Raw genomic sequence first — 23,553 nt, 5'->3', positions numbered from 1 at the left:
AGCCCACCTCCAGTGGTTCTCCACCATGGGGACTACACACTGAGATAATGTTCATTTGGAGCAGGATTGGGACTCATAAAGCAAAGCGAGCAGACCTATAAAGCTGGAGACAGGCTTATGGAAATAGCAGCTTTGATTAATGATCAGACCCAAGCAGCTTGAGAATATAAACTGAAGGCTCATTAGTTATTAATAATTCCAATTTAATTAGAATCAAATTTGGAGCTTCTTTATTTTAAGGGCTCTCAAAAGCCCAAGCACCAGCTACAACCTATCTTGCAATTAGATGATTAGGAACTTAATATAGCATCAATTTGGTTTCCTTCTGAAGCCGAATATTGCTCTTTGTTATTTTTTTTTAAGTTTACATGCTGATGCTTACTCTAATTTCGAGGTGTAAACTTCTCAATCACAGAATCCTTAAGTAAACAATTCTGAGCAGGCATTCCAATTACATATGCTTCCTAGGTGTCACACATGTCCTACTGTACTATGTACACTAAAAAAACAACAAGACAAAACTGAAATTGTATATAATGAGAAAACAATGTTTTAAAAAGGCATGCCAGCATTTTCTTGCAGTCGCCTGATGGACTATCCCAGTGTCTCCTCAGGAAAAGCAGCCCCCACTCATAGTTCACTGCTCTGGCTCACCAAGCACAAGGGAAAACCAAACTCCATGTTAATTCCATTAATAACATTTAAAGCAGATATACTGAAGTAACAATACCTGCTGGTGGAAAAGTTCTTCCTCGATAGCCACTTCAGCTGCTTCCTCCTCCTCCTCTTCCTCTTCCGGTATGGTTGTTTTAAAGACTGTACTTCTTTGGGCCACCTCCTAAAAGCAAGAGGAGTTTGATTTTACGTTGAAGCCACACATAAGTTTAAGAAATAGCATTCCTTATTATGCTGCCATAAAAAAGAAAAAATTCTCATCGTTTGCAGCAACCTGGATGGAATTGGAGAACATCATGCTGAGTGAAACAAGCCAGTCAATGAAAGAGAGACACCACATGACCTCACTTATTTATGGATGATAAAGAGCATTATAAACTGAAGAACCAAAAGATAGATATAGAGACAGTAAAGCAACAAGCAGACTGTCAAATTACAGCAGGGAGGTTGGGGAGATCTGGAGGAGATAAGAGATCAACCGAAGGACTTGTATACATGCATATAAGTACAACCAATGGACACAAAACATACGTACGGGAGGCGGGGGGGATTGGTATATGTACAAAAATAATAATTTAATAAAAATATATATATTAAAAAAAAAAAGAAATAGCATTCCTACACCGGGGACGTTGTTTAAAGTGGCTCATCGGTAGCTTTAGCTCCTGAACAGGAATTACGTAATCAGAGGCAGTTCTTAGATCTTCAGTATTCCTTGCAGAGAAGCTACTGGTATCCAATTTGAGAAGGTCCCACTGCTTCTTATCCCATTCTGTTATCCAAATCCTGTAAGTGATTTGGCAGACTGAATTCTTATGGCACTCCACATGAATGCAGAGTAAGGCTCTCACGTGGCTCCAGCAAGAAGGTGCCAAATAAATGCTGAGTAAAATGAAGCTGGGGCCCTGGCTGGTACGGCTCAGTTGGTTGGGCACTGTCCCATGCACCTAAAGGTTGCAGAGAAGATTCTCAAAAAACTTCTGAAGTGCCCAGCTTTCCTCAACTCATCTTAAAATAAGGAAAGATTTTTTTCAAAACCTGTTGCAGATTCTTCACCTTCTAGCTTCTGGCGGCTGAACTACGTGACATTTACTGTTTTCTGGGGTATAACTACTCAGGGCGTTTTTGTTAATGGAGGAGCCGAGGGTTAAGTTAAGATGTCTCTGTATACGGCAGTAATCATTTTCCATAGATAAATTTCAGTTGTGCCTATATTCTGCAAGGTACAGAGACACTGCTTTATTTTTTATTTCCCTCATATAAAGACATTTTACTTTCTGTGTTTTTAACCATCCAACACTCCCTCCCTCATTTCTCAGTCAGAGCCCCCGTTTCACTGGACACCCATCTGTCCCACGGAGTGTGACCCCGCCGGGGAGGGAGAGGGAGGTCCAAGCCCCAGCATGGCCTCCTGGCCCCAGAACTGGGTTAGAGGCGGGCACAGTAAGACACGGGGAGCCGCTCTTTCCCGTACCAATCCAGCTCCAGGGGCGGCCAGCAGCCATCCTGAATCCATGAGGGAGACAATGAGGGAAGCAGAGACAACAGGAGGACCCGTGGGACACTGGGTGAGCCCAGGGGTCAAGCCTACTACCTCTGGAGATTTGGTTCTGTGAGCCCACACATTCCCATTCTTTTGAAGCCAGTCTCATTGGGTTTTCTGACACTTTCCATGACTCAGTAAGAAGGAAATAGGCACAGAAAATGAATCTGACTTGAGCCAATTACCTTCAAGGCTACAGAAAAGTGGACTTTATGGTGATGAATACAGATCGTTGCAAACATGGTCTGGGACCTACTAGTAAACACAGTCTTGCAGAATTAGGTAGCTGACAAAAGTACTCGTGATAGGTCACAGGAATCAGTAACTCTATTGTGATACTGCCCCTGCTGCTGACAGACGTCACTAACAGAGCCTAGCAAACAGGAAGCAAACGTTTGTGTATGTGTTTTTTTTAAATAGACAAACCATCCAGTGGATCTGACAGTCAGTGGTCTAATTATGAAGGGAAACCCGAACTTCCGTTCGCTTCATGGAAACGTCACTATGACCTCACGCCCACCCAGGCTCTGGCACCTGCTTTATTCATGTCATTGTATCTCTAGTGTGGGTTTCTGAACCTGCTGCGTTCCAAATAGCCTCCTATTAAGATCACCTCTAAGTTGGAACACCTTTTCACACAGAAAAGAACGCTCTGGGTGGCAACCAGATCCCACGGCTCACACAAGCCGATTTCACCTGCCTTCCCACAGCGCCTTCCAACCTAGCGCACACTGCCCCTACGGGTTCCGAAAGGGACGTGTGCTCTGCCCACGTCAGTTACAGGGGACCACCAGCCCAGGGGCTACGGAAATCCCAGCACCTCCCAAGGGCTGCAGGCAGCAGGCCAGGGCCAGCGCAGACAAACAGGAGGGAGACCCCGCACTGGAAGCCTGTGAATTACTGAGGGCACTGTAAGCACTCCCCTACCCGGAGAACCCAGCGGGCATTTGGAGGTGAGAGTCCCAGGTGCACCCCCAAAACTAACACGGCTAGACTGAGGCCTACAGACAAGACAGATGCCGTTCCATCCCAGCCTCAGCCTGAGACCAGGGGCGCTCCGCATCCTTCAGCGGGTCCCTTGCGTGGAGCCGTTAGTCATCAGCGCGCTGACAGTGAGGGAGGATGGGAAGGGGGCTGGCACAGGACTTCCGATGCAAATACCTCAGCCCCATGACAGCTCAGTTAATCACTTTATTTCTCTGAACTTAAGTGACGGTCCATGTTTTGATTTTTTTAAAAATGTATCCAGGAAATTCTCACTGAATGCCTACTGTGTGCTAGGCACAACGCCAGGAAAGAATGAGAGCAGGTCCTCACTCTCCAGTGAGGGGCCCATCTGGCCGGCGCGGGGTGGGGCACGAGGCCTGCACCTGGCCCGTCGGGAGAGAAGCAGCCCTCGGGGCACTGGGATTTGCCTGAGGCCACTCCCTCCCACAGACACTTGTGTCTCCTGGTGCACGAGAGCACACTCATGGGTGTGTGTGTGTGTGTGTGTGTGTGTGTGTGTGGTGGGGGCACGAGGTGACTTTACCTGACATTTGGGGATGGGTAAGGTGCTTTGACAAGAATTCTAGGACTGGCATGTTGAAAACATACACATCAAGCAAATCTTCAAACTCCACAATCTTCGAATCCAGTCTCACACACACTGACAGCCAGTGACAAGGTTGGTGACACTGCGTTCACAGAGGCCAGATGCTGTTCCAAGCACCTCCCAGGACTGTCTCATGCTGCTGCTCTCACTGTATTAATGTCAGCTGCTCACTTACATTGCCTTATCTCCGTTTTAGAGAAAACTAAGCCAGGGAAGGAAGCTGCCAAGGGCACACAGCTGTGTGCATGGGGACCGCTGCTTGGCCAGGCTCACTGAGCCTCTGCTGTCACCAGTCAGGACTCTGACACTCATACTGCGTCCCCACGTCTGAAGTCAGCGTCCCCATGTCTGAAGTCAGCGTCCCCTGAATTATGCGGCAGCCCTGGTCTGACTTAAGCAATTGGTCACTTTTTGATTTGATTTCTGCAAAGAAGCCACGCTCGCGTGATGAACTTTCGGGTGAGGCGGACCCGAAAGTTCCGCCTCACCCGAAAGTTGTAGTGGTAGTGGTAGTGGTGTTGATAACATGAAAAGCCGTACCTCTCCCTGAGAATTTCTCAGGATGACCTTCACGTCTTCGCCAGTGCCCCAGGAGTTCTGGTTCTTCCAGATGAGGTCGGTGGGAGGGCTGGCTGTGACACCCGCGTTTGCAGCCCAGATCTGGAAACAAAACCAGGACATCAGTCTACTCAGAACCCATATCCGCCTGCTGATGACAGCACCATTCTGAGAGAGCTGAACACCCAGGAGGGCCGATTCTAAAGGCCCCAGACCTGTGCCCTAGCTCCAGACCCGCTACATGAACTGGCTGTGTCAAGGAGAACCCGCACAACTTATCTGGGCTTCAGCTTCCTCCGCTGATAAGTGAAAATGATGACACGGGGCTCGGAAGTAAAGTTGCCTACATTCACCTCCTAGTTCCTCTGCATGTCAGCTTACCCTGGAGAAAGTTACCTTACTGTTGTCATCCATAAAATGGGATGAAAATCGTACCTAGAAGATGGACATTTTTATCCAGGACAAGGGGTGGCTGGCTTGCTCAGTGAATCGAGCTCTCGCTGTCGGCATTCTATTAGCCCCCTGAGTTCATGTGAAGGGAGCCGCTGACCCCTCCCAGTATCTGTCCTCCAGCTGCCTGCAGCAGGGATCCAGGAGGACTAACTTCTCTCAGACCTTCTGGGGGAGACGGCCTATAGAGAATACTCATGGACAGTGGTATGTCTCCAACCAGGAACCGTGTGAAATGGAACTCCAGAAAGATACAGGAGCCTTAACCGGTTTGGCTCAGTGGCTAGAGCGTCGGCCTGCAGACTGAAGGGTCCCAGGTTCAATTCCTGGGCATGCATCTTGGTTGCAGACACATCCCTAGTGGGGAGTGTGCAGGAGGCAGCTGATCGATGTTTCTCTTTCACCGATGTTTCTACCTCTCTCTCTCTTCCTTCCTCTCTATAAAAAAACCAATTTAAAAAGATACAGGAATGTGACTGCTATTGAAACAGGCAAAACAAAGAAGACAATTACATTTTCCCTTTCATCAGCATGAAAATTCTGCCATATTTTTAATGTACTTACTGGCAGGAGAATATGGGTAAAGTGGAAAAAACTTTAGAGTAGAAAACGTAGGTGTCAATCCTGGACAAGTCACTACACCTCTACACCTCAACAACACGGCAACCTGTCCCGATTGTCCTGAAGAACCACATGAAACGAGGAAAGTTCTCTACCAGTAACTTGTTTTACAACACAACGGGCTATCTGACGGCGGAAGAAGACCGGAGATGGTCCAGGCCAGTATACTTCCAAATGCGGGAAAGCCTATGGAGTGCTGATGAGGAGCCCTTCCTCGTCAGATGCCCACTCGCAGCTCCCAGGCCTTCCATCGGCATTACGCGTGGCAAGGGCCAGGGGGCATGTCCTGGGAGAAAACTGGAAAAGGAATGCATCTGAGCAGACTTCCAGATTATTTGGAACTTTAGTGTTTTCCTAGTTGCGAGCAAAACTTTTCACCAGTCCACATGGAATCGCGTGGTTGGTTTCGTGTAAATAATAATCATAAAATATCAGCAATCTTACTGGGTAATTTAACTTAAAAGTAATAAATATGTCCCAGAGCAGAGTGGCTGTGAGCACCAGAAGTGTGGCTGGTCCAAATGGAGATATGCAGAAAGGACATCAGTTGGAAGACTCAATTCAAAAAATAGTAAACTATCTGACAATTTTTTATATTGATTCCATGTTGAAATGGCGATATTTTGGATATACCGGATTAAATAAAATGTAGTGCTAAAGTTAATTTCACATCTTTCTTTACTCTTTTTAAATGTGGCTACAAGAAAATTTACAATGACCTGTGTAGTTCTCTTATTTCTGTTCTAGAATTTTAAATTCATCTTTGCTATCGCCTCTTACAATTTTATAGATAAATCACTTATCACTAACATGCTTCTCACATTTCATGATACCGACTAGAGAAAAAAAAAGTACTCCAGTATTTTATATGACAACTGGCTTCTCTCCTCTTCCTACAGAATGTGTATCTATTCAGTCCTGTGGAATTATATGCAGTGGAAAATGCAGTGATTGGCATAATGGCTTCACATTACTTTAAAGAGATAGAGAGCACACTCAAATCTGAATCTTCTGAATTAAAATGTTAGATGCTTTCCACTACATTATGCAGCTTCCATAAGACAAATAATAAAAACTGAGCAATTTTCTCAGTGTAGTAATTACTACGGAGAGGAAAGGATAATGTAATTAGGGTATTTGTTCCCATTTTTACCTATGATTATAAAATTAGCATCTGACATTTTCACAATATGGCACCAAGCTCTATGAATAACTTTTAAAAGATAAGTTCTAACCTCTTCAGCTTTTGCTCTTAGACACTAAGTAAGGTTTATATCGATCCAAATTTAAAACATGTTTAATATTTTTAAAAGAATTGATAAAAAGCCATCTCTACATTCTCTAGGGATGAAAACAGTAACTTGTTAAAGATCTCTATCAAAGCTAACATATTGTTTGCTAAAGCTACTTACTAAGTAGAGCAAAGGAACCTGGTGCTTAATCAATGAAAATTCTCTGAAAATGAGCAAATGATATTTAGCCACCAGTGAAGATGCAGTGTTTCAGAACACAGCAATAGAGAACCACTTAGAATTCAAAACAAATCAGAATGGCAAATAGCCCATCTCCCTAAATCTTTTACATATCATGTAAAATCCACGTGTAACTATTTTTGGTAAAATACTATTTTTGGTAAAATACTGTTTCAAGGAGTGGCTCGTTAAGCAGTGCCTATCACCTAATGACTTCTACTGAGAACGTAAGCAGTCCCTATCCCAGCACCAGAGATGGTGACTAAGGTGAGTGGGGCCTGGACATTACCCACTGCCCACATTCTGATGCTCATCTGAGACTAAAGGCTGTCGCGGGGAGACTGATCCCAGCATGACAGATGGTCTTCCTAACTGTTCTCTATGCCAAGCAGTATCCTCTCAAGGACCCTGGGCTACAATTACCAGTCAGGAGACAGCTGTTTTACTTGTTCAGACAAAATAGAAAGAATTCATAGGTCAATTCTTTCACTTTTAATAGACAACTACAACTCTCAATAACACAGACCTTTTAAAATCTTTAATAGCATGTGTGATTTCCTAATGATGTCAAAGATGTTTTAATGCCCATTTCTAAAATGCTTCTCTTTAAGCCAAACATTTTCCTGAAATATTGATAGGTAAGACAATGAAGTTAAATGACTAAATCCACTTACTGTAACAGTCTGCCCTGCCTTCAGCACATATCTTGAGGTATATTTGTAACTGACTGATGTGTCTCCTATTTTTCTGATCATCTCCCAGCCTCCCATTGGTTGATCCTATTCAGAGAAGAAAATAAAACACGGTCACTTCAAATACACAGAGAGCTATGGAATAATCAAACAAATGAGTCTATAAAGGAAGTTAATCTAGCTTTATGGCTGACTCCCATGATTCCTATTTTCCTATAATACAAAGAAAACATGGTGCCCTGGCCAGTGTGGCTCACTTGGTTGGAGCATCATCCCATACACCAAAAAGTTTCAGGTTCAACCCCCAGTAGGGGCACATTCAGGAGGCAACCAGTTGATATTTCAATCTCACTTTGATGTTTCTCTCTCTCTCTCTTCCTCTCCTTCTCCCTCTCTTTCCCTTTCTCACCTTCACTCTCCTTCCCTCTAAAATAAAAACAGAGATAAAAAAAAAAGAAAATATGGCTTTGTCATTCAGCAAAACAGCAACTTTGACCACGCTGCAGATTAAATGTGGGCAGAAGTGGCCCAGATGCATTAGCATTCGTTCACTCCTTCATTTAGAGAGGAAATACCTGAGTCTGGCTTATATTTCCTTCTTTTCGTGAAGCTAATGGCTGTGAAAGAATACCCTCCATTCACACCCACACGCCAAGTTTTTCAGAAACCTTGCTCGGGCAGGGAGGAACAGCCATCATCCCCGAGAAGGCCACCGTGACAAAACGACCGGGGGTGAGCAGAAGCCCTGGCGCTTCTGTAAGGAGGGGCTAATGAAGAAAACCTTCAAACCGCTTCGCGCACCAGCTCCACTTTCCCCCTCCTGGTGTCACTGACACTTTCTCCATGAACTTCGGTGAAGGCCACTAAATCCACGTAAAGGCTGAGGAGCTGTCACAATTGCAGGGTAGCCCACCAGTCAGCAAAGTCCTGCTGGGGGGAAATTTTTTTTTACCTGTTCGGACGTGTTCTTCAAGCGGATAAATTTCCCGTCAACATCTATCTCTTCGATACGGATGTTCCCGGTGGCTGAGGCGGAATGAGAGATGCTAACACTGCTGCTCGCCTCCGATTCTTCCACGTCCACTCTCTTCCGCTTCCCCCTGGCGGTGCGCACGCTGCGACTGGAGGATGCTCGTGAGACTGTCACACGGGAGGAAGGGCTCGGCGAGAGCTTCAATCTGCAAGGAAACAGAGTGCTCCGTTTGTGAGACACGCTTCCCCTCCTGCCTTAAACGTGGGTGTTAAAACCCTGCACGTGCACTTCCGAAGCACAGCACGACCGGCGATCTGTGAGACAAGCCGGCGCGCATATTAGCTAAGATGGATTTCTTTGCGGGAGGATGTCCGCCATCAGTTTCCTTAGAGCGATAGCCGCCATCTGCATGCTTTCCCCGGGGACAGAATGTAACAGCCGTAAGGCAGAAGGTTCGGAAAACCGGAAGAAACTGTCCCCTCTACCATCACCCTACGCAAACACTGCTATATTTACTGTGCTTTTTAGTCTTATCGTACCTGCGTTTTCTTTTTACGAGATTATAATCACAGCTGTATGCAATACTGAAATTGAATGGCTTTCTATTCTAAATCAGATACTTTTCCATTGGAACTTTTTCTCTGAGAAGAGGTGTTAAAAAGGATTTATACACTAATCCTGATTTGAAAAATAAGTAGAAAGTCTCTTTCAGCAAATCTGATATTTTACAACTTATTAAATTACAAAACATTTTAAATCTCAAAGGAAAGAAATAAATAGGTGTTATGCAAATTGACCCTCACACCCTCAAGAGATGGCTGCATACGACCAGGCTGGCAGGGGGATTAGTGAGAGAAGACCAAACCACTGAACAAGCAGGCTGTGTGGGGTGACCAAGCCAGCAGGGGGATGGGGGGAGGGGGAGTTGAGGGTGACCAGGCCAACGGGAGGAGGCAGTTAGGAGCAATCAGGCAGGCAGGGAGGGGGCAGCTGGGGCAACCTGGCCAGCAGCAAGGAGCAGTTAGGGAAAATCAGACCAGCGGGGGGGGGGGGGGGGGGAGACAGTTAGAGATGACCAAGCAGGTGAACAATTAGGAGCCAGCGGTCCAGGATTGTGAGAGGGATGTCCAACTGCCAGTTTAGGCCTGATCCCTGGGATTGGCCCTAAACTGGCAGTCGGACATCCCTCAAGGGGTCCCAGATCAGAGGGTGCAGGCTGGGCTGAGGGGACACCCCCCACCCGTGCACGAATTTCATGCACTGGGCCTCTAGTAATAATAATAATAATAATAATAATAATAGACTGATTGAACCACAGTTTTTGTTGCTGACATAGAAATATGATCTATTACTATGAACATTTCAACACCCAGGTGTTAAAAGAAATGACAGAGAAAATATTTAAAGTTAACCTGTTTTAAAATATAACCCAATCCTATCTACTCTCCTTTAAATAAAAGGGGGGGGGGGGGGGCAAAAGTAGGCCATAGTAGATGCCCGGGTTGCTCACCTCTCCTCTTCACCTTCTAGGAGTTTCCTGTAAGCACTGATTTCCATGTCGAGGGCTAACTTTACGTCGAGAAGTTGCTCATAATCGCTCAGCTGTTGCTGCATCTGGTCCCTTATTTCCGCCATCTCCCTCTCTTTGTCAGACAGCATGCGCCGAGAGTTGTCTCTTTCTTTGGCGAGCAAGTCCTCCAGCTCTTGGATCCTCTCCAAGCAGGCTCTAGACTGCGGATTCAAGGGGACACATTGACTTTCGAGGAACATTCCCACATTAGCACAGGCGGCTATTTTAAACCATGATCCTCTGCCTGGGCTGGAAAGCAAATAGAATCCTAAGGAATGTCTAAGAGATTCAGAATGCAAGAGCTTTTGATTTTTAGAATTTAAAAACCAAAATTCCTCCAATATAAAATGCAGCCCACAGGAAATGCTTTATAAAGGATATAGCCATCAAATGTGTCATAAATATACATGTAAGTTTTCCATATTTGACCAAATAAAACAGAATTCTAAAACTAGGGCTTTAATGAAAGTCAAGTCTGACTCCCTTACAATCCTTTTAGCTCAGAAGTATCAATCAACAAAGGTAAAGAACTAAAAAAAGATAAGAGACTCGTTGACAGAAGGAAACACAGGGCGTTTCTGAGCGTTGCTGGAACTATTGGGGACTCCACAGGGGCTCTGGCTGTCCCTTTAGGGAGAGTCCCTGTGGGACTGCTGTGCTCTCATGCTCACCCTGCCCGCAAAGTCTAACAACACAGTGTGCTCTGCAAAATATCGTTGTAAATATAAAAACTTCAAGTTTGGTATTTTAAAAAAAGAGAAATTATACATCCCGTGCCAGGAAGTTAATCTTAGAAACCTTGTGGCTCACCAGGTAATTATTCCTCTATATTTCTCCAAGACAGAATTCATCTCAGTAGCCTCAGAAAGCGACAAAGGTCATCAATTCAAAAGGACCGACGGACAGCTGAGGCCCTGGGAGCCCAGAGATAAAAGGAAGGCTACGCGGTGCAGACACACTGCGCACCTCAGGGAGATTTATTGCCAGCAGGGTGTGGGCAACAAACTGTGAAACTGCTTTATACGTACACTGGGCTCGAACGAGTCAGTAAACAGGATGGAAGAAACCAGGTTTCTTACTCTCCGAGAGAAAAATTACAGGTAAGCGAGGAAGGGAGCCTGAAATGAACCCTGAGGTACAGGGTAGGAGTCAGAGGCATCAGTACGAATCTGTATTTAGCTCAACATTCAGGCAAGGAGGCAACCAAGAGCGCAAACACGGGTTAGCATACATTCACGGATGGCCTAGCTCTGCCTGCGGGAGGGCCGGGAAGCAGCGACCCCGGTACCAGTGAGCACACTCAGAGCCTGACCCCATGTGCATGTACCTTCTCCTCAGGGCTCCTGGGAGAAATGGCAGACCTGAGACCTGAGGTGGGGGCAGGGAGGATACAAGGTGAGCCCGCAGCACCTCCGAGCACCAGGAAGTAAAGAAGTGCTCCAAAGTGGGGGCCGTGGCAACCCCCACCCTGAGGAACTTTTATGGCCGAAGCTGGGGAAGAGATGTAGTACTGGATCATAGCCCGAGTGAAATATCCATGAGTTCATCCTGATGTGAACCAATACATGAATAAATCAATGTGTCAACAGGGCAGAAGAACTACACCTCTACTTAAGCGTTCTGGTTAATAAATGCAGACAGTCCACCTCAGCATGTAGAGCTGAATCCCTGCCCTTCAGCCCTGACAGCTCGGAAATGAGTGTGAGGAGGGAAGAACAGTCATCTGGTCGGGGAGAAACCTGGCAAACCCCACTTTACCTAACTGCGAAGACTGACATCACCAGGGATCTAACATGATGTCACATCATCCCTGATTTGATGCAATAAGGGCACCTAAATACATGAACCAGGCTAATCGGGAGAAAAGCACCCGATAAATCCAATCGGGGACAGTCTGTAGGATACCTGTTAGTGCTCCTCAAAACTGTATGGTCATAAGAACAAGGGAAGCCTGAGAAGCTGTGCCAGACCAGGAGACTCGGGAGAGGGGCTCCCTGGAGCAGAAAAATAGCAGTAACAGAAGACGTGGTGAAACCCAAACAGTCTGGAGTCTACTGCTGTCAGGTCTCAGTTCAGACCATGAACAAAATGCTAACCAATAGGGGCAACGGGGGAAGGGAGACAGGGGAACTGTCTGGACCATGTTTCCAACTTTTTGGTAAACCCTGAATTATGCCCCCCCAAAAAAGTTGTTTAAAAAATAATCAATCAATCAATCAATTACAATTCAGAGCAGCATCTAACATTCTGTATCAGAAGCAGGCCTTCTTCATAATAGTGATACCAAACATAGTCCCTGCCTCTGAGAGCTTGCACTTAGATGCATTTGCAAAAGCAATGCTATAAACTGAGAAATACATTTTATCCTCTCGATTTCTTATATGTTCTTTCTTCTAAAAATAAATAAATAAATAAAATTTTTTAAAAAATTTAAAAATTAAAAAAAATATATAGCCAAGACCGGTTTGGCTCAATGGATAGAGCATTGGCTTGGGGACTGAAGGTTCCCGGGTTCGATTCCGGTCAAGGGCATGTACCTTGGTTGCGGGCATATCCCCAGTAGGAGATGTGCAAGAGGCAGCTGATCGATGACTCTCTCTCATCGATGTTTCTAACTCTCTATCCCTCTCTCTTCCTCTCTGTACAAAATCAATAAAATATATTAAAAAAAAAAAATATATATATATATATATATATATATGCGCGCTGTTCAATGAATTCTCTTCTTCAATGAATCTCTTCACCTTATTCCCAGGTGGGAGGTAGACAGAATGGGCAACAAGATGGGATCTAAAGGGGCAGATGACATACATACTTTACAATAAAATGAAATAAATGTTACAAATTAAAAAAAAAAAAAAAAAAAAAAAAAAAAAGATAAAGGGGCTGATGAGACGAAAAGTTCCCAAGATTCAGAAAACCTCTGTGCCTGGATGTATAAACCCTGAAACACCCCTATTGGTCTGTCGTTGATGCTCCAGAGTTCCTTAAGAGAGAAAAAAAAATAATAATAATAATAATAATAAATTTAAAAAAAAAAAAGAGAGAAATCAAAATGTAGGCTAAAAAGGGTTTAAAGTTATTCTGAATCATTTTGTAGTTTAAATAGGAACATTTAAATTATATTTTAAATAGCTGCACTGCATCTGTTATGTGTGAAAAACATCGAACGGGACATGAGAAGCAGGTCTCCCTCCCAATCCTGCTGTCAGCTACAGAGGAGACCCTCGGCACTCACTCACCCAGTATCCACATTTGGAAAGTGAAGAGGCCTAATTACCTGTAAGATCCCACCTCGAACTCTAAAATTTTATGACTGACCTCTAATGGTCTTGTTTTTTATTTTATTTTATAGTTTGTAACAATTTATTGCACTAGTTTATTACGCTCTAGTTGCAATAGCAGTTTCCAGAGTCTGGGTGTAAGAAAACAAAAACGAAACATGCTTTCACAGTGCCACTGGACATGCCTGCATACAAAGAGACTGACCAACAAATTAACTTAGCCAAAGTGAAAAGTCTAGAAAGAAATGACAGAAATGCTGTAAGCAGCATGTAAAAACCCCTAATTCCAGAACATAATACTGCTAACATGTAGTATTTAAAAACATTTTCTAAAGTCAGCATTTGAAAGGCTATGTCCATCTTAAATAAAATTTAAGAAGTACTTCGCTAACATGCGTCATAACTTAAAGGAAATTCTGTGGCCTAAGAAGCAGCGTGATGAAACTGATATGACTCAACATTAATACTATTAAGGTATAACGACATTTAAGCATTGAGAGATGGCTTTTCATTTTTGATGATCTTTCTAGGGCTAAAATATATCAATGAATGAAGATATTCCTCAAGGTATATTCTTTGTCATAAAATCTGATATCAGTAATGAACGGGAGAAAGGATCACCCCTTCCCCACCTCCCCCAACAGAGAAATGTAAAACTGTTCTGCCTGAAGGATGTGCTCCTCTTCTCTCCTCTTTCCTAAAGAGTTAGCTCCAAAAATCCCCGGGGTCCTGCCTGACATCATTGAAAATCTACTAAACTGAAGTTAACAAAAAAGCTTGCAAGGATGGGCACAGTATCTGATGGGCTCAGTCAAGTGGATTAAACAGCAGCCAAAGACTTGAATAAGAAAAGCCAGGGAAACGTAAAATTGCAGGAGGGACACCTGGAATATAATGTATTAAATGGAGAAAACGTAGTAAATGTCAAGTCAAAGTAAGAACAAAGAGGCCTGTTTTTGGAAAGGTGCCTGTTAAGATGCTGCAACGGAAAAAAAAAAAAAAAAAAAAAAAAAGAGTATTAAATTCCTAATAGAAAATCTTTGAAGAGATTGTGATGTAAAGTGAAGAATCGGACATATAAGAAAAAGAAAAGAAAAAAGAAAAAGCCCAGCCAGTATAGCTCAGTGGTTAAGCGTCGACCAGGAACCAGGAGGTCACTGGTCAATTCCCCATCAGCGCACATGCCTGGGTTACAGGCTTGATCCCCATTAGGGGGCGTGCAGGAGGCAACCAATAGATGACGTTTCTCTCTCATCCTTGATGTTTCTATCTCTATCCTTTTCCTTTCCTCTCTCTCTAAAAAAGTCAATAAGAACATTTAAAAACAAACAAACTGGAAACTAGGAAAGAACCCCATTGGTCAGTGTGCAGTCTCTGGGCGAGTTGTTCAACTCACCTCCATGGTCGGGCTGGGAGAACTCAAAGGTCCTTCCAGCCTTACTGTTCCATGAAAACTTCAAAATACTACCAGGACAAAATAGGTCTAAAATAATGTTTATATCTATGGTGTCAGTAATAAAGTTCACATAACCGACACTATAAAAGCTTCAATTTTTTTTTTTTTTATATTACCTTATTTTATACTTAAAGTAAGTCACTGTCTACTTTGTTTTCTAATAAATTCCTGCAATAAATGTTGTCAGTTTTATAATCAAGAAAAAGATGTCACTAAAATCAGAGAAAAAGAAATAAAGAGAAAACTTTAATCAAGAATAAGATAAAAGTTTAATCTGATGTGTAAAATTTAAAACAAAATTTCCTCAAGAAAAACAGAAGCTCAGGTTACTTTCCAAGTAAGTAAGGTGAGCGGCGGATCAATCTACCAGTTTAGGAATAACGGTCTTCCGCTCGGAGGACGTTCCGCAAGGCAAAGTGGAGAAACCTGGGCGGCCCTGTGAACGCAGACAAACTCCACCCTCTCTGCAAAGCGGCTCGGGGCAGAGCAAAGCCAGGGGGACCACCCGGGTGGAGGTGGCTTCAAGTTCATCTTCGGTTCCTCGTCCGGGAAGATGTGACTTACCTCTTTCTGCAGATTAGAAAGCTGGGACGAAAGGCTCTCGATTCTCATACGACTTTCCATGAGTTCTTCCCTGGCGCTGTTGACCGAAGACGTGTTCATCTCTGACGAGAGCCTGGCATTCTCGAGCTAAAAGAAGAAGCAAGCGATCGTCAGCCTTTGTGAAACGGGGCACACAAATGAGGAAGCATGATTCACCTCAAGGCGTTTCATGTCAAACCTCAGCGCTGCTGGTAACTGGTTGATGAAACAGGAAGAGCGGCATGAAGTTGGCAGACACGGGAAAAGTAACATTAAGAGCTTCAATGTCTGACCTTTAACAATGTTCACATACCTGGGTCTTTGCCCAACGTGTATTACTCCAACATTTTGTCCATTATATCTCTAATGTCTCCGATCAACATTTCTCTGTTGGGCAGTAGCAGTTTAACCATGGTAGGAAAACAAACATCAAATATTTCTAACCCGCCAAATAATACAGAATATAAAGAAAATAGGCAGAAAGCACTAATTGATAGATTACTTAAAACCAGACAGAAACACTTCCTTTCAGAAGCAAAAAACAAAACAAACAAACAAAAAAACCCAGCTCCTCAGGTAATTCAATATCCTATTCCTCCAAATGCCCATAGTATTTATTCTGCATGTGCTCAGCATGCTTTTTTTGTACGCTGTCTCTCCCCTGGTTTCCTTTGAGGCCACAGTCCATGTGACGGACCGTCGGATCCTTACTTTGGCTCCTCCACTGCCCAGCACAATGCCTCGCACTGAACAAGTATTGGGCAATTGAATATGGGGCTTAAAGAACATCTCCCACAGAAACTGGTTTGGCTCAGTGGATAGAGAGTCAGCCTGTGGACTGAATGGTCCCAGGTTCGATTGCGGTCAAGGCATGTACATTGGTTGCAGGCACATCCTCAGTAGGGGGTGTGCAGGAGGCAGCTGATTGATATCTCTCTCTCATCGATGTTTCCAGCTCTCTATCCCTCTCCCTTCCTCTCTGTAAAAAAATCAATAAAATATATATATTTAAAAAAAAAAAAAAAAAACCTCTCCCTTCCACCAACCAACTATTACATCATAAAATGAATTAAAACCACATGAACAGTGTAAGGCCATGCAACAGAAATTATTTTCAATACCTCTATGACCCTAACTTTCTAAACCTTCACTAATAATCCTTTCTAATTAAAACATGTAACATTTACCGCATCGGGGTAAAATCATTTCCTAGGAAAGCTTGAACTCGTTGGTGATTTGATAGATTTTTTTCATGGTCTGCTAATACAAAAGTTTTATAATATTTTTTCAATTAATAATAGTGGCAGAGGAAGAAGTGTCAGACTTTCCATTTGGCCTTTGTTCAAAAAGCCCCAAGCGTGTGATGCCATGGAGGTCAGAACTAGATGCAGCCCAGCGTTCGTTTATAATCGCGTGGAAGTGCAGTATTGCGTGATCAGCACTTGTTATTGAAAGAAAACTGTTTTCAGATGTCTTGGGTTTTACTGCTAGGACATGACATGACTGATCAGTGGAACAAAAAGATAAACCCTCATCTCAGGTAACATTAGAATAATCCTACTTCCTCTTAACAATTTCTACAATAGCAACATTTATTTAGCATGTGGTGAAAGCCAGGGGGTAGCGGGTGGGGGAGAAGGAGGGTCACTGGGGAAAAAAAAAGAGAGAAATATCTGTAATACTTTCAGCAACAAAGATAAATTTTAAAATAGAAAACTAGAACAGAGCAAAGGTGGCTGAGGTCATGGCTCAGCGTTTGAACCTGCCCGCCGAAGCGACCTTACTTTGGCGTGGTAGGTCTGCTCCAGCTCCTCCTTGTACATCTTGACCTGGGCATCGTGCTGCTCACGCATCTCGTGAAGGGCTTGTGCCAGCTTGTACTCATACTCGATCTGACGCCCGGAATCCACCTCTACCAGGCGAGTTTCATGCTTCCTTCTGGTCTCATTGATCTCCTGGGGGAGGAAGAGGAAGGAATATATAAAACCAGGTTGCTTACCGTGGCAGCACTGGTACAAGTGTGAGTGGCATCAGAGCGACCTGGAGTTTAGGTACCCACCCTCGCATCTGTCCTGGTGGGCATGGGAGTATAGTTTTTTGCCATCATTTTCAAATCAGAAGATTTCAAGGATGAAACTAATAAAGAAATGACAGCATCTCAAGCCCTGAGAATTCTATATTTCTTTTCAGTAGCACAGCTATTTATTTCTCTGAAGGCAAGAAATGGCCTGAGAGATGTAACTAAAGTACCATGCAGTTATGCATAACTATGTACACCGAATGGTAACTGGTTTTCTAAATTAGGGGTGTCGAACTCAATCAGAGAAGGGGCCAAAATCTAAAATCCAGCCTAAATCGCGGGCCGAATGGTTTACTGAACAGTCATAAACTGACAATGTCATAAACTGACAGCGGAGTGCAGTGATGACAGCGGTGTGCGGGCCACATTGCAAGGCCTGGCAGGCTGGATTTGGCCCTCGGGCCCTGTGTTTGACACATGTGTTCTAAATTGTCATATTGATGATCCTAAGGAGACCTCTGAGAAAAATCCATGTGACAAGTTCAACTTGTAGGGACAACTTCAACTAGAAGATCTGTGCATCTTAGACATACTAAGATGCAATAATAGGCAGAGCAAGCTAATTTACATGAGTTTTTGTAAGAGCTGCTGCTGAGGTATCAATACCGACTGATACAGAACCTTAACAATTAGCACTTTACTATCTTGAGTATTTGTGACAATTCACTGTTAAAGAATAGAATGTAGGCTCAATCCTTTGCTCTACGTTTTAAGGAACTGTCCAAAACTAGAATGTCTAGAAACACAAGCCCGGGAGTCAAGTTTCCATTCCCACTCCCAGCTCTGAAAATACAACAGATCGTTCTTTAATGACAATAATTAAAGAGGCCACAAGAGGGGGGTATAACCCACTGAAGTTCTTGTTCCTGTATCATCTTACTGCAAGTGTTTTCCAATGCCTTTCCTCATCTTTCTTTTAACACTTCTTTGCTGAGGAAAATGCATTGGACAGAACCAGAAAACCAGGTTCAATTTCTAGTTCTGCTATTAACCTCCCAGGGCTCACATCTATTTAATGAAGTGAAAAGCATGCAAATGAAAGGTTTAGCTCAGCAAATATTGAGCACGTACTAATAATTTAGCCCTTTGTCTACTACCCTTCCTCCTCTTCCTGGTTTTCTCCTACCATTCTTGCCCCTTTAACTGTCCCTATTAAGGAACTTAGGTATATTTATGGAATAGAATTATTTCTTCCATGTAAAAAAGGAATATTTTAAATTCATTCTCAAATAAAGCAAAAACTAACAAGATGTTCCCCAATGATGTACATTAGAAAGCTGAGATGAAAGGAGTCCACGCACAGCATCAGAATAAGCAGTGATAAATTACAAACAATTTTAACATAGCAAAACAAAAATGTTGTCAACTTAATATAAAAATATCTCCATTTATAAAGCAAAACTGTTGTTAACAAGATTTAGTAGCATTCGCTAGTTTACAAGTAGCTTTCACACACAATATTCCATTTTGATCTTCTCCACTCCTTAAAGAAAAAAATAACAAGTATTTCATTTTTAAATTAAAAAACAATTCAAAAGTTGCCCAAAGTCAGAATGTTTAAGAGTGCTCTTAGTCCCAATAATACCCTTTTAATACTCTATCATTATAAAAAAATGGTCAGATTTCTAATATTTTTTACAATAAAAAATTTAACTTATAAATTCCTATGTTCAAATCATTGTTAATTGTTGTTTTCAAAATTATATTACTTCTAGAAACATTTAATTACTTAACTGCATGTTTGCCCTGGATTCAGGCCAACCCTCTTCAATTTGGAGGAAATAGACATTCCTTTTTCTCCAATTTTATTACTTTTTTTTTTTTTTTTTTTTTTTGGCAACACCTGCTGCCTTCAATCCCCCATGGTTTGCCACAGAAGGGAAGGCTTGCAAGTGATACCTTAAATATATCCAGATAGCTATCCACACTACGGGCGCCAGCCTTCAAGAAGGCCCCCAGCGGTTGCTGCCTCCTGGTATTCACGCCCTGTGCGGTGGCTGGAGTCAGAGATGGAGAGTGAAGATGCATCACTTCGGGGATTAGCTTCCAGAGGATAATGAGGCCTCTGTCTTGCTCTTACTCTCTCCTTCATCGCCACTCTTGGGAGGAGCCACGTGGTGAGCAGCCCTCTGGAGAGGCCCCCGCTGAGCTAACGGCTCCCGCCCACAGCCTGTGACGGCGCTGGGAAGCAGGTGCTCCAGCCCAAGTGAAAGCCTGACTGTAACCTCACGAGAGACCCTGAAGCATAGCCATGCAGTGAGACAGCTCTCAGAATCCCCACCTCCAGAAACTGTGAAATAATAAAGGTCTGTGGCTTTAAGCTGCTAAGTTTTGGAGCAATCTGTCAGGCAGTAATACACAACTAATACGGATGCGTAAACAGTAATTAACTGCTGTGACTAAGCCTTTATAAATCAGATGAAGTAAAATCATACCTGTTTTCTCATAAGCAGCCTTTTCGCAGCAGTGCCTTGAAAAATTTACCTACAAAATTTCTCCCCATTATTTACATAAAAAGTTATAACAAAGCCTTTTGGGATCCCTCCACACCTTGAAAAGGTAAAATTAGACGTAGTTACCTCCTCATACATGCTTTTACGGAACTCCAAGTCCTCGGTGAGGCTCTGACAGCGGTTCTCCAAATCCACTTTAAGGAGAGTTTCGTCGGCTAACTGTTTTTTGGCAGCAGTCAAGGAGGTTTCCAACTAACATAAGAAAAAAGAATTGATGGAGGTTATACAGCAATCATATAGTAATAAACTTAATAGATATGGATGGAATCCAATCAAGTATTGCAACCTCTATGTAATTACAAGTGTATGAGAGTCCCTCATGGTAACTTTTATCCTTAAATGTGTTTTCACAGTTGCTGTCTCACCCACAGAGTGCCACACCAAAACACCTCTCAAATCTGGTAACTGGCAGCAGGGAACGAACAGAGACTTCTCACATTTCAAAACGCAAGCCCAAGATTTAGCTACCACTTTCATCTTTTCCTGTGTGCAGAGCACCAAATGACACCTTCTCTTTTCCTACCTCACATTTTGTACAAAAATGAGGCTTTGAGAGCAAGAAGCAGAAGAGCATAATCAAGACACAATGACTAAAGAGTGGAGGTGCTTGAAATAAGCCAGTCAATGAAAGAAAAATACCACATGATCTCACTCAATTTTTGGATAATAAAGAACATTATAAACTGATGAACAAAAAGATAGATACAGAGACAGTAAAGCATCAAACGGAATGTGAAATTACAGCGGGAAGGTTAGGGAGAGGTGGGGGAGATAAGAGATCAACCAAAGGACTTCTATGCATGCACATAAGCATAACCAATGGACGCAAAACTCTGGGGGGTGAGGGCATGTATGGGAGTGGTGTGGGGGGGCAATGGTAAGATATGTACACATATAATACCTTAATAAAAAAATGAGGGGGAAAAAAGAGTGAAGGTGCTTTGAATATTAGCTACCTCAAGACCATCAGATAAGCCATAAAATAATCAAACTAAATTTTTTAAAGTAATAAAAAATAAACTTCAAAATCAATCAACCAAGAGAGGTAAGGCAATTAATTATCCTGCTGCATAGGGCTCAAGAGCAGCAGTTACTGACCTGGGCAATCTGATCCTTCAGATCCTCCAATTCGACTTCTAAACTTTTCTTGTCACCAAGTGCAGTGGCCAGAGCCGCATCTTTAGAATTCAGTGCTGCTTCATACTCTCGGAGCTTCATCTGGGCTCCATTAAGATCAGATTCTTTCTTAGCGTAACTGCAAGACAAGTGAAGAAGCACAAGACATCAAGTTCTACCCCTGACGTGAGGTCTTCTCCCACCCTGCTCAGGGGGAAGCGGAGAGGCCGTTTATCTAACGCTGCCATAAGCTGCTAAAATCAGAGAAGCAATTCTGGAGCATTGGGGGGACAACAGCTTTCCCTTTCAGTACTTTCCCTAGCACAAGTCCACAGGGACCAATGTACCACAATCCTGGTTATCTCTGAGGAAGAACACGTGTGCTCCTTGTTCTATAAAAAGGAATTACATGTTTCTGTAAGAAGACTCTTTTTTTTTTTTAACATATATTTCTTAATCTATTAATCAAATCACAATTCAGTTCTTCTTGTATAAAGATGCACTGAGGGGGAGGAATCAAAATAAAACAAAAACGGAAATTTCTTCTAAATTCTTATTGGCTATCGCATCGGCTATGGGCTCTGACACCATTGCCGTCAAACACAGAGAGGCCTGCAGCCTGGAGGCAAAGTCAATCCTGGTGTTGGGTTCTCTTCCTGCAGTCTTACCACTAAGTTCCCCAACTGTACCCTTCAGCTTTTCCTTGTTAAAATATTGTATGGATTCCATCCAAGAGTATGCTGGTAAATGTTTAATAACCAACTCTGGTGTGGTGGTGGGGGCGTTGGCATGTATGAGACATATATGCAGGCATGTATATATGATTCTCACACATTTTTTAAAAAATAAGTATTTATTATTTTTAATACAATGAATATTATAAACCAAAGATGAAAAGGACCTATAAATCAAGATATAAAATGAGATTAAACAAGTGAAAAATAAAGTTACTATAAAAAGCAATTTTGTAACTTGGTATCTTATAGAAACTCCCTTGATAAAAGAACTAAAGGACCCCAACTTACAAGCCTTTCCATTCCTTACATAGGAGGTGATTTTTAGGACTTCCTTAACTATAAATTAGGGTGTCTCTGAAGGAAAATTAATTACTTTAGTTTACATTATTAACTACCCAAAAAATGATATCTAAATTGAGGTTTTTCTTTTAAATATCACTTTTTATTAACTAGAGTTCATTCTATATTATAATATTAAGGTTCCTTTGGATATATTTTGTCAAGTAATTAACTCTTAAAAGTATTTTTTCAGGAGGATCCAAGATGGCTGCTCGGGTATACACCTAGCCGCAGCAGCTCACAACAATTTCAAAGGAATACAACTAAAATGTAGAGTGGACATTGCCCAGAGCTACAGGTAGTCGACTGACTGAAAACTCTACAATAGGAAGGAGGGAGAAAACCAGAAGGAAAATCAGAGGAGCTGAAAAAAAGCCTAAGGTACGGAGACATGCTGCGCCCTCGCACGCACGCGCGCGCGGAGAGGTCGCAGCCGGAGAGGAGGAGAGGGCTGGGTGCTGCCTGGCGTTCCCTAGCAGGAAGGAAATAGAACCCCCAGCCTGGGCGGAACCCCCGAACCGGCAGCGCTGAGCCCCAAGTTATGTGCCAGACCCTGGGGACCCAGGCTCCGGCAGGGGGAGACAATCCCGGGGGACGGCGAAATGCGGGGCCCCCGGAGTCGCGCGCACATGGCGCGCAGAGGACTGAATGTTGACTCTGATGCTGGATTACCCTAGCCGGAAGAAACAAAGCCTCCAGCGGCAGCTCTGAGCCTCAGTCCAGACCTCCCCGAACTCCAGGTCTGGGCCAGTCCCTGGGGACCCAGGCTCGGGCAGGGGGAGACGGGGCTGTGAGGTGGAGTCCTGGGAGCGCGGCGAAAGGCCGAGCCCCCGGAGTCGCGCACACTGTGCGCAGAGGACAGTCTGTTGACTCTGATCCTGGACTCCCCTAGTGGGAGGGAGAAAGAAAGCTCCAGACTGGAGGAACGCCACGAGGAGCAGGAGCCCCTGCCGGACACCGGCCAGCTGGGCGCCAGCAAGGAGCCGGGCGACGGGGCCCCCAGTGGGGGGGGTGCCCCTGAGCCTTCGACTGCTGAGCGCTGGCAACGGAGCCAAGGACGGGGGCTGCTTCCTGGGCGGCGCCGACCCCGGCAACAGGCTGGAGCAGCGTGGGAGCCCGCGGAGAACAAAGGGGTGCCACAGGCCAACCTGCTGAGCTCCCAGGACAAGGAGGAAGAAACCAAAGAAGTTCTCAATGTGAAGAAATCAAGTGAGAGCAAATGATAGTAAAATTACTTAAGAAAGAATACAAAGAAGATCTTGAAAAATCAAAGACTAAGTCAGAACTCAACGCACCAG

The 23,553-nt window shown here is 43.6% G+C and overlaps 1 protein-coding gene across 1 annotated transcript in view; it reads right to left on the bottom strand.

Moving 5' to 3' along the window:
- Nucleotides 1–23,553, bottom strand: part of LMNB1 (lamin B1) — a 48,834-nt gene that overhangs the window by 2,615 nt on the left and 22,666 nt on the right. The window contains exons 2-10 of the mRNA XM_084881396.1: nt 21,162–21,318; nt 20,130–20,255; nt 17,255–17,425; nt 15,453–15,578; nt 10,089–10,309; nt 8,558–8,783; nt 7,588–7,692; nt 4,353–4,472; nt 731–838 (exon numbers count right to left, since the gene is read on the bottom strand). Coding sequence (XP_084737522.1) covers nt 731–838; nt 4,353–4,472; nt 7,588–7,692; nt 8,558–8,783; nt 10,089–10,309; nt 15,453–15,578; nt 17,255–17,425; nt 20,130–20,255; nt 21,162–21,318 — 1,360 coding nt within the window. The remainder of the gene's footprint in view (nt 1–730; nt 839–4,352; nt 4,473–7,587; nt 7,693–8,557; nt 8,784–10,088; nt 10,310–15,452; nt 15,579–17,254; nt 17,426–20,129; nt 20,256–21,161; nt 21,319–23,553) is intronic.

This window comes from Pipistrellus hanaki (assembly GCF_964339955.1).
Source record: "Pipistrellus hanaki genome assembly, chromosome: 4".
NCBI classification, from domain to species: Eukaryota; Metazoa; Chordata; class Mammalia; order Chiroptera; family Vespertilionidae; genus Pipistrellus; species Pipistrellus hanaki.
The sequence above is the reverse complement of the archived record's forward strand: the minus strand, read 5'-3'. Positions and strand labels throughout refer to the sequence as shown.